Source organism: Suncus etruscus, chromosome 14 (genome assembly GCF_024139225.1).
Source record: "Suncus etruscus isolate mSunEtr1 chromosome 14, mSunEtr1.pri.cur, whole genome shotgun sequence".
Lineage (NCBI taxonomy): Eukaryota > Metazoa > Chordata > Mammalia > Eulipotyphla > Soricidae > Suncus > Suncus etruscus.
Genome location: NC_064861.1, coordinates 95,732,149 through 95,744,291, shown reverse-complemented (window position 1 = coordinate 95,744,291; position 12,143 = coordinate 95,732,149). Strand labels below are relative to the sequence as shown.

The window sequence follows — 12,143 nt, the reverse complement described above, 5'->3', positions numbered from 1 at the left end:
ATAAATTTATAGCTCTAAGATCCATCAAAAGTCTCCATTTACCGGATTTCTTTTTTATAGTGAATATAGGTGAATTCCATTGAGAAAAAGATGGTTCAATATGTCCTAAACTTAGCTGTTCCTCCACTAATTCTGTCAGCACCTTTAATTTATCAGTTTTAAGGGGCCACTGACCTGTCCAAATTGGTTCATCAGATTTCCATTTTATTTTTATTGGTGCTGGTGTTTTTACGGTAGTGGCCCCCACTAAAAATTTTGGGTTTTTAAATCAAAAGAAGGTTCGGACTCTTCTGGAGCTTATGGGATGTGGAATTCTGCTTTCCACTGTTTGTGTAGGTCACGGCCCCACAGGGATGGTGAAAATGGGCCCACGTGAGGTCTGATTATTGCTTTTTGATTTTCTGGGCCGTAAAATAGTATAGTCCTCGTACTCAACAGACAGGAACTCAGGCCTCCTATTCCTTCTAGGGAATACGGGATTTCCTGAAGAGGCCAATTTTCTGGCCATTCTTTATCAGAAATTACGGTAACCTGAGCACCCGTATCTATCATTCCATCAAAGGGTTTGCCTTCCAAGTGAAGTTTGATCATTGGGTGTTCATCTTTACATTTAGTAACCAGAGCCACGATTGGGTTTTGAGCAGCACCCGGATCTGTGCTTCCAAAACCTCCAATTCTAGTCTTATCTGAAGTCCCAAATTTGACATAAGGCACTATTACTATCTGGGCAATCGCTTCTCCTTTTTTAAAGGTCCATGTAACTGGTACAGTAATAACTACAATGATTTCTCCCATGGAATCTGAGTCAATGACACCAGTGATTACTGATATACCCTTTATGTTGAGGGAACTTCTGCCAAGAATCAAACCCATGGTATCTGGGGGTGGCGGGCCTACAATGCCAGTTTCTAACATGTAGGGGCATGCTCCTGGGTAAATTGTAATGTCCTCTGGGCATAATATGTCTAATCCGGCACTCCCTGAAGTAGAGTGGATTAATTCCCTTATCGTGATGAATTTTCTTGGGCTGGGCTTGGAAGGATTATTGTCTGTGAACTTTGCCCCTGATTTGGAAGGGCCTGGGGGGAGGCCCTGTGGGCGTTTCCCTGCATCTTGTATGTGTGTTCTTGGGGAGCTGAATTTATAAGGAGACGACAATTTCTTTTGATATGTCCCTGTTTTCCACAATGGTAGCAGGCGATTTGCCTCCTGGGGACTGTGTTGAAACCTCTACTTAGGTTATTATTAATGAGGTTTCTGGATCTGCAATCTTTCGCCCAGTGGCGACCCCTTTTGCATTTTGGGCAAAGACCTGGTTTCCGGAAAGTGTTCTGTCCCCGAGGGGAGTAAGACATTGTTCCCTTGGTAACTGGGAAGGTTTGTACTGAGTCTGAGTGGGGTGGGGGTTGGGGTTCCACATAGACATTCCGGCAGGCATAAAGGTAATCATTCAGATCTGACTTTTCATTTAATGTATTCAATACTAATCTACAGGCTGAATTTGCATTATGATAGGCCACAGATTTTACTAGGAAGTTTCTAATCTCCTCATCTTCCACCTGTAACTTCAGAGCATCTTTAATCTTACCTACAAACTCTGCAAATGACTCATAAGGGCCTTGGGTAATTTTTAAAAAGTTTCCTCTACCAATGCTGTTAGAATCAATTTTTTCCCATGCTGACAATGCAATCTCCCTGATTAAATTTAAGATTTCCTTAGGTAAAGCTGCTTGTGTCTGAATATTTGCAAATTGATTTTCTGCCATCAATAATTCATACGATAGAGTAACACCTGCCACTTGCTTTTTCATACCATCCGGACTATATAATTTAGCTTTTACGCCTTCTGAATAGTACATTTCCCATTCAGTTCGCTGTTTAGACGACAGGCATATTTCAGCGATTCTTTTAAAATCATACAAAGTCCAAGATGAGTTATGACTCCAAAGTCTTAATAACTCCACACTGTATGGCGATTTTGGCCCATTTTCTTTACATGATCTTTTAAACCGATCTAATTCTTCCATCTGATAGGGTACATAGTTAGAAACATTTACCCCGTCTATAGGGGATAAGGCCTGATTAGCAAAATTACTCTGAATAGAGCTCTGAGACTGAGCATGTGGTTCATTTTTTGAATCTGCTCTGCTCTGCGATTCAATTTTGTGACTAGAAGGAGGCATACTTCGTGGAGTTAGCACTGGAGGTAGATCATTATCTGAGTCACTACTGTCAAGCAATTCACTAGAATCAGGCTTAACATTCTGAGTTGTTTTTCTTCCAGCAAAAATTTCTATATTGTTGATGGTGGGGCTGGATTCGTCAGCCTGCACCTTGGTCTGAGTTTTCGTCAGATAAATTTCATTATTATCTATACTGGTTTTAGCCTCACCATTTCTACACTTTCTATTTCCTAAATAGAAATAACAGCAAATAACTATGCTCATAATAATAACGTTAGTCAACACAGAAATTCCACAAACTATGATGGCTAGAGACACTACACTTTTCATTTGAAATATAGACCACAACCATCCAACTGCAGTGATTGTCCTTAGATCAAAACCAATTAGTTTTAAACAAAATGGAATGATCCACTTGTATACTAGAGCACCAATGCGTAAGACTAAGGGTGGTAAAATCCACATGACTAACCACAGAAACCATTTGATGGTCAGCATAGGAAATTTCCAATGAAATATTTCACTTACAGTTCTGAGGGTCCAGGGTTCAGGTCCCTGTCCGGGCGTCATTATGTAGCAGGACAGCCCCTGAAGAGGTTGACTGATGGAGGGATGGAGAATGAGGCCCTTTTCTTCCAGCTCGTAGCACGTGTCTGCCACCCTGTCTAGCCCACGGTTCTGAGGTGAAACGGCGGGTAAACAGCTCGCAGACAATCAGGCTCGTGGAAATATTTGCTTTATTCGGATGGACAAAACTGAAGTCCAAAGACTCCGATTCAGTTCCAGCCAGCAAAAGCCTCTCGCCTTCCACAGACCCTTGCTCTTATAGTCCAGAGTCAGGTCCCACCCAATGGTGGGATCAGATACCAACCAATGGTGGAAGCAGAATCAGGTCCTACCCTAGGGTGGGGGCAGAATGCCAGGTCACACCCTAGGGTAGGGCACAATCACCTAATCAGATTAGGGTGAGCAACATAGTAATCCCCCAAAATATTTACATACACAACAATACTAAATATGGTATTGCTATACATGTGGCTAACTCAGGTTGGCTCACCAAATATCAAGCCTTCTATAAGTGATCTTTATTACTCCCCTCTCCCAATTTTTTGTTTTGCTCACCTTGAGAGGCAGACCTTCCCACAAGATGGAGGGGTCTCTGGCTTCCTGTTTTGCTCACCAGGAGGATAGAGGGAGATTCAGAATGGGGGTTGGGAGAGTATTCAGCAAGATCAGTGGCTGGTAGAGACAGATTTGAATGCAGGGCTACCTACGGAGCTGGCTTAAAAGGTCTAAAAAACTTAGGAGCACACTTGTGGATAGAGCTGTAATAAAGTTGATGTCTCCTTGAACCTGACCCTGTTGATTATTTCTCACCGCCACTCTGAGACCGCTGGCTGGAGGGGGTTGTAGGCTTGTGGCCCTGGTCAGCAGAGCAAGACCACACCCTCCATCCATCTCACAATCCTTCACTACCATCAAGGACTTTATAATTTAATATTTAATTCAAAATTTGTATCCCTAACATTGATTTGAACCTTGGACAGATAAGACTGCAATGATGGTGTGATTCCTTTCTTGTGTTTGATTTTGGCTCTTTTCAGCTGGAATGAGCCTTAAAGTCTGGGCCACCACGTGGAGCCTTTTATAAACATGGCAGAGTCCCCTTCTGGGGTCAGAAGGGCCAGCAAAGGAGGGAAGGTGAAAGCTTGAATCACCCCCATCTAAGGCACACGACTGAGATTTTTTCACAAAAAGTCCTTTTTCCAAGGACCTTGGCCTTCTCAGATATTGATGGAGAGCTATGATTGGAAAAGGACCAGGGGAAAAAGTCTTCATGAAAAAGGACAAATTTCTATGGATTAAAACCTCAGTCCAGACACTGATTTGAATTTGAAACTTCGGACTTTGGACTCAGATGATCTTAGTTGCTTTCAGCAGTGGCAGTGGCAAGCTGTAGCTGCAGAGAAGATACAAACCAGGCAACTGGAACACTGCAGCTCCGTTGAACCCATCTGCGGGAACCAGGAATCCATGGAAGTAAAGCTACGTGGTGAACAGCCTGGGAGAAGCCCAGAGTCTGGGCAATTGGTGTAAGGTGATGAGATAAATTGGAGAAGTCCACAGTGTATTTAAGTTTAGACAATTTGTGGTGGGATAAACATTTAAAAAGGACATAGAAAACAGCAAAGCCAAACTGAAAATTTTTCTTTAAAATCACTGCATTAACTTTATTTCAGGTGTATCTCTTGTTCTAAGTCATTGTCTTCCTGATTTACATGTGCTTTACAGTTTTCCATAATTAATGTTTCCAACTGCATAACATTTTATCCTGTGCTTTAATGTATTAGCCTGTTTTCAAAATGTATGTTCTGTATAAATGTTCTTGTAATTTGTTTAGAGAAAGGATAATGAATAGGAATAGAACATTCCAGGGAAAAGTGCTTGGTTAAATAGCTTTAAGTAAGAAAGGTTAAATAATAGGAACAAGAAACTTCCAGGAAATAAGCATTAATTTTAAAGAATTTTAAGCTATGAGTGTGTGTATATATATATATATATATATATATATATATATATATATATATATATATATATATATATATATATATATATATATATATCTTGGCTTTTGGATCACACTCGGCAGCATTCAGGGATTACTCCTGGATCTCTGCTCAGAAATCGCCCCTGGCAGGCATGGGGGATCATATGGGATGCCAGGATTTGAACCACTTTCCTTCTACATGAAAGGCAAATGCCTTACCTCCATGCTATCTCTCTGGCTCCACTATTAGTATATTTTGCAGGAAACTTATGTTTTTAAAAACTTGAGATGTTGTGACCTTTGGGAATATTAAGGTTCCCGTCTTTGGCCAAAGGCAGAAGCCAGGAAAACAAAAGATAACCTGTGTTCTTTTTGTTTTTTAAAGAAAGTTTTTAAAAGTTTTTAAAGTTGTAATCTGCTCTCCCAGACGCCATTTCCAGGGCGGGTCTCCAGAAAGTGAAAACCGGCGGGCTTTCGCAGAAGCCAGCTGCCCTGTTTGGGACATCAGGCAGGGAAAAGCCATGAATCTGCACTCGCCCAGTGGAGCCCAACTGTGAGTGCTCCTTGTAAATGTTTCTCTACTGTCCTCTTGCGTGAAACTCTTGGGAGTGGGGCAAAAGACGCTCCAGAAATCTGCTCTCCCAGACGCCATTTCCAGGGCGGGTCTCCAGAATGTGAAAACCGGTGGGCTTTTGCAGAAGCCAGCTGCCCTGTTTGGGACATCAGGCAGGGAAAAGCCACGAATCTGCACTCGCCCAGTGGAGCCCAACTGTGAGTGCTCCTTGTAAATGTTTCTCTACTGTCCTCTTGCGTGAAACTATTGGGAGTGGGGCAAAAGAGGCTCCAGCAGAGCACGGCTGCTCCGCTTCGCTACACGGCCTTGCGCTCTTTCTAAGAAAAGAACACCATCGAAACAAGAAGAAAAAATCACACTAAGAACTGAGCTATAACACAGAAGCAAGCATTCCTCTTCGGACTGTCTTCTCCGTTGAATGCTTGGGCTTAAGATTTGATCCAGTGTGAGGCTTCACCCACGGAGGACTCCCCTCCCTTAGAGACCAGTCAGCTTATCCAGAAAGGGCGGAGCCAGAGAAGTGTGCTGCCTACATCATATAGCCAATGAATACCACCACAACACGTAGAAAAACCCAAAATACAAGTGTGACAATGGGGAAACAACGCAGGCCAGCATCAGACATAGAGAATGAAGAGGACAATTCTGAGGACCAGATAATGGCCAACCAAATAATCAACCTCTCAGATAAGGACTTTAGACTAGCAATATGGAATATGTTCAAAGAACTCAAAGAAATCATGAATCGAGTTGAACAGAACACTAATAAGAACCAAGAAAATATGGAAGATCACCACAAAGAGTGATGAGTTTAACTAGAGAAATAACTACATTCTGAACCTTCCTAATAATGAGAATGTATGAGGGAAATGGAGAGCCTGTTTAAAGTACAGGGGTTAGGTGGGGAGGAGGGAGACTTGGGACATTGGTGGTGGGAATGTTGCACTGGTGATGGGTGGCGTTCTTCACATGACTGAAACCCAAACACAATCATGTATGTAATCAAGGTGTTTAAATAAAATTTAAAAAAAAAGTTTTTAAAGTTAGATGTAACTCCCCTTCCCCTATTTCCTGTTTTGCTCACCTTGAGAGGCAGACCTGCCCACATCTGGGAGGGGTGTTTGGCTTCCTGTTTTGCTCACCAGGAGGATAGAGGGAGATTCAGAAGGGTGATTGAGAAAGGATTCAGCAAGAGAATTGGCTGGTAGACACAGGGCTACTTATGCAGTAGCCCTGTATGCAGGGCTACTTATGGGGCTGGCTAAAAGTTTTTTTTTGTTTTTGCTTTTGTTTTATTTGTTTCTTTTCTTTTCTTTTTGTTTTTGTTTTTGTTTTGGGGTCACACCCAACACCACTCAGGTTACTCCTGCCTCTGCACTTAGAAGTCACTCCCAGCAGGCTCGGGGGATCATATGGGATATTGGGATTCGAACCAGCTTTCTTTACCGTCTAAGGCAAATGCCCTACCAATGTGTTATAGCTCCAGCCCTTGGCTTAAAAGGTTTAAAAAGCTTAGGAGCCACACATGATGGCTAGGGCCTTAATAAAGTTGATGTCTTCTGGAACCTGCCTGCCTGTGAAACATTTCCTTGCTGCCACCCTGAGACCACCACTAGAGGGAGTTGCAGGCATGTGGCCCTGGCCAGAGAAAGACCTCACCTTCCATCCATCTCACCATCATCATCCCCATCCAAGACTCAATAATTAATATGTTTATCAATAAACTTGAGCAGAGCCAGGAGCACAGCTGGACATGACCCCACCAAAAAAGGTATTTCAATGTTATTATTGTTTTGAGTGTAACTGTTAAATTAATTGTGTTCAAATTAATGGTTTCCAATCTTGGACAAAGAATAGATTGCAATTACTTTTGAAATAAGTCTTCTCTAGGTTGTTTATAGAATGAACACACACTAAATTAAGCCATAGTATGTCCTTTCATTTGGATTCTTCTTAGATATTTGGTAGTTAAAAAAAAGTCAAAAGTCTAATCTGTATAAAACATCAAGGAAAAGAATTCTAGAACTGGAGAGATAGTATGGAGGTAAGGTGTTTGCCTTGAATGCAAAAGGTAAGTGGTTCAAATTCCAACATCCCTGAGCCTGCCAGGAGCGATTTCTGAGCGTATAGCCAGAAATAACCCCTGAGCGCTGCCAGGTGTGACCCAAAACCAATAAAAGGAAAAGATATTCTAATAAAGCACCCTCCAAGCATCTTAATCTGTGATGAGTCCCTTCCCATTTCAGAAAAGAAAACTTCCACTGCTCAGTGCAGGCAAACCTTTAACAAACTTTAGACATAAGGAACCTTCCAAGAAGCCAGAATCCAACTAAGTGGGAATAGCCAGATGGAAATAGCCAAGCGACAAGAGGCAGAGCCAGGACATCACTTCAGACTCACCTTCTAGTTTCAGGTTAATTAGCTTCATTTTCTAGAAAGCCTCCCCTGGGTTTGAGGTAGAGCTTCCAACTTCCACTTCTGTCTGGGAACCAACAGTCATCTTGGTCTTGGCCTGGCAGGTGTGGGATGCCCAAAAAAACTTTGCTGAGTGGTAGCACAGTGGTAGGGTGTTTGCCTTGTATGCAGCTAACCCAGGATTGAGGCAGGTTTGATCCCCGTCAACTCATACAGTCCCCAGAGCCTATCAGGAGCAATTCCTGAGCACAGATCCAGGAGTAACCCTAGAACACTACATGGTATGGCCACACCCCAAAATACATCTAAAACCTCTGCTGAAATGCACCTGACTTTTCCCTTTTTTTGTTTGTTTTGTTTTTTGGACCACGTCCTTTTATATTCAGGGGTTACTCCTGGCTAAGCATTCAGAAATTGCCCCTGGTTTGGGGGGGACCATATGGGACACCAGGGGCTTGAACCATGGTCCTTGGCTAGTGCTTTCAAGGCAGAGACCTTACTTCTAGCGCCACCTCACCGGCCCCAATCCCCTTTTAAGACAATTACATACTTTGATATACTTGGTAACCCCAGCAGACATCCCAGAAATCGCACTGCACTAATAGCATCAGTACTCACTGTGCTAGCATATACTGACTGGTCTGCCCATTTGACTGTGTTCTCCTCCAAGCCAGTCAACTTTAGCTCTATGTCCAAAGTAAGGAAACATATACACATAAGAGGTAAAGTGATCTAGCACTTCCTTGACCTCGTGATTTCTTTTAATAATGGCAAATTAGGGTCTGGAGCAATAACACAGTGGGAAGGCATTAGCCTTGGATGCTATGACCCAGGGGGGAGGCCTGGGTTCAATCTCAGGTCTCTAAATGGTCCCCCAAGCCTGGAGCAATTTCTGAGCATAGAGCCAGGAGTAACCAAGTGCAATCCAAAAACTAAAAATAATAATGATAATGGCAAATTAGAAAGCCACCCCTCACTGCCATACACATCAATAGCCGTGGACACAAGGAGACCTCCCAGGACCTAGAAGTGTGTCCTGCCTCCCCGTCACATTCCTTTGAAGAGACGCCACAGGTCCTTCTTCTCCATCGTCAGCAACTCCAAGGTGGCCTTGTGGATCTTGGCCAGCAAGAACTTGACCCTCCAGACCTCATGCTTATTGCTGATCACATTTTTGCCTGAAAAAGGGTGCGAGATGGTTAATGGGGCAACACGCTTGGGTTCTACATGAAGTTGGGGGGCTTCAAGTCCCTGAGAGCTTAAAATTTAGCAAATGGTAAATAGCCAAGGAAACCAACATCACTGCCACGTGGACGGACCAGCTTCTCCCAAGCCACTGAGCAATCAGTTTCAACACCACCAAAACCTCAGCCAGACATGCCCAATTGCTATCCATTCCACAACTTCTCTCCCATCCTCATTTTAGGCTTTGTTTTGTTGAGGTACATGGAGACATTTTCTCAAGTTCCACAAGGAGGAAATGCACCCTGATTATGATACTCTCATTGAACAGGACACCAAGGCCCAAGGTAGAGTTACAAGGGAAACATGGATCCATACAGTCTCATGTGCTGGTATCTCCTGTGTATGATCTAGCTCTCAAGAACTTTTTCTTCTCCACAATATGTAGCAGATGCCAGTCAACAAGCTCATTGGTCTTCAAGAAAACAAGTGAGGTTATCTCTCTTTCTCTTTTTTTCTGTGTGTTTTGGGTCACACTAATGGATGCTTGGGTTGGAACTACTGTTTGTCCTGAATCAGCTGCATGCAAGGCAAATGCCCTACTGCTGTGTTATCTTTTCAGTTGTGGAGTGAGGTTCTCTGGCATGTTGGTATTGTTCTCTGCATGGTTAGCTATTCTGGATCCAAAATCTCAGATTTCGACCCTGAACACTAACGAGATGGGTTTCAATCAGAAAGCAATGTGCAAAAAAATTAAACACACCCATAAAGAAAGAAAAGACTTGAGGCCGGAAAGATAGCATGGAAGTAGGACGTTTGCCTAGCATGCAGAAGGACGGTGATTCAAATCTCATCATCCCATATGGTCCCCCGAGACTGCCAGGAGTGATTTCTGAGCATAGATTTAGGAGTAATGCCTGAGCACTGCCGGGCATGACCAAGGAAGGAAGGAAGGAAGGAAGGAAGGAAGGAAGGAAGGAAGGAAGGAAGGAAGGAAGGAAGGAAGGAAGGAAGGAAGGAAGGAAGGAAGGAAGGGAGGAAGGAAGGGAGGGAGGGAGGGAGGGAGGGAGGGAGGAAGGAAGAAAGGAAGAAAGGGAGGAAGAAGAATGAGAAAGAAAGAAAGAAAGAAAGAAAGAAAGAAAGAAAGAAAGAAAGAAAGAAAGAAAGAAAGAAAGAAAGAAAGAAAGAAAGAGAAAGGTGAGGGAGGGAGGGAGGAAGGAAGAAGAGTGAGAAAGAAAGGAAGGAAGGAAGAGAGAGAGAAAGAAAGAAAGAAAGAAAGAAAGAAAGAAAGAAAGAAAGAAAGAAAGAAAGAAAGAAAGAAAGAAAGAAAGAAAGAAAGAAAGAAAGAAAGAAAGAAAGAAAAAGGTGAGGGAGGGAGGGAGGAAGGAAGAAGAGTGAGAAAGAAAGGAAGGAAGGAAGAGAGAGAGAAAGAAAGAAAGAAAGAAAGAAAGAAAGAAAGAAAGAAAGAAAGAAAGAAAGAAAGAAAGAAAGAAAGAAAGAAAGAAAGAAAGAAAGAAAGAAAGAAAGAAAGAAAGAACTTTAAAATTCACACATTGAAAAATGTACACCTGTCCAGGGCGGGACTTCAGAACATAAAAACCGGCCGGCAGACTGCTGCAGAAGCCCGATTCCCTGCGTGGGACATCAGGCGGGGAAAAGACACGAATCTAAGCCCGCCCAGAGGGGCCCAACTGTGAGTGCGAACTGTAAATGTCTGTCTACTGTCCTCTTGTGTGAAACTCTTGGGAGTGGGGCAAAAGAGGCTCCATCAGAGCACGGCCACTCCACTTCGCTACGCGGCCGTGCGCTCCTTCTAAGAAAAGAACACCATCGCAACAATAAGAAAAATATCACACTAAGAACTGTGCTATATCACAGAAGCAAGCATTTCTCTCTGGACTATCTTCTCTGTTGCGTGCTCGGGCCTAAGATTTGATCCAGTGTGAGGCTTCATCCACAGAGGACTCCCCTCCCTTAGAGGAAAGTCAGCCCATCCAGAAAGGGCGGAGCCAGAGGAGTGTGCACCCTACATCATATACACAATGAATACCACCACAACACGTAGAAAAACCCACAATACAAGTGTGACAATGGGGAAACAACGCAGGCCAGCATCAGACATAGAGAATGAAGATGACAATTCTGAGGACCAGATAATGACCGACCAAATAATCAACCTCTCAGATAAGGACTTTAGACTAGCAATATGGAACATGTTCAAAGAACTCAAACAAACCATGGACAGAGTTGAACAGAACACTAATAAGAACCAAGAAAATATGAAGACAGAAATCACAAAACTCCAAACTGAAATAACATGTCAACTAACAGGCCTGAAAAAGTCAGTAAACGAAGTGAATGACTAAATGGATAAGCTCTGGGACAGGGTATCAGAAGCTGAGAATAGACTTGGTGCTGTGGAAGATGAGATACATAACAATTCCATACAGCAGGAGAGATTGGACAAAAAACTTAAGGCAAATGAGCAGACAACGGAAAAATTAGTCAAAGAATGGGAACAGATGAAAATAGAAGTCTATGATAAGATCAACAGAAACAACTTAAGAATCATTGGAGTCCCAGAGACCCAGGAAGAAAATTCCCAGGAAGAATCAATGGTCAAGAACATCATTAAAGAGAAACTTCCAGAGCTAAAGAATATAGGTGATCAAATCCTGCATGCTCGAAGAGTACCAACCAAAAGAGACCCCAGAAAAACCACCCCAAGACACATCCTAGTCACAATGACAAATCCCACAGATAGAGACAGAATTCTGAAAACAGCAAGATCAAAAGGGGAAATTACATTCAAGCAAGCATCTTTGAGATTTACAGCAGACCTGTCACCAGAAACACTCAATGCCAGAAAGCAGTGGTGGGATATTGTGACAAGACTGAATGAAATGAATGCTTCACCCAGAATACTATACCCAGCAAAACACACTTTCCGGTTTGACGGAAGAATACATGGTTTCACTGACAAAAAGCAGCTCAGAAACTCCACAGACACAAAACCAGTCTTAAGAGAAAAACTGAAAGACCTAATTTAAGACAAGACTAACCAAAAGACACCAAATTTCGATATAAAAATGGCATTAAATCCCAGGACAATTCTTTCTGTCAACGTCAATGGACTAAATGCACCAGTCAAGAGACACAGAGTGGCTAAATGGATCAAAAAACTCAATCCAACCTTCTGCTGCCTACAAGAAACACACCTGAATAGTCAGAACAAACATAG

The 12,143-nt window shown here is 42.8% G+C and overlaps 1 protein-coding gene across 1 annotated transcript in view; it reads right to left on the bottom strand.

The window, feature by feature from the left end:
• LOC126028689 (40S ribosomal protein S9-like) overlaps positions 1-12,143 on the bottom strand; it is a 33,417-nt gene that overhangs the window by 8,234 nt on the left and 13,040 nt on the right. Inside the window, 1 exon segment of the mRNA XM_049787623.1 lies at positions 8,793-8,898. Within this exon segment, the coding sequence (XP_049643580.1) occupies positions 8,793-8,898 (106 nt within the window).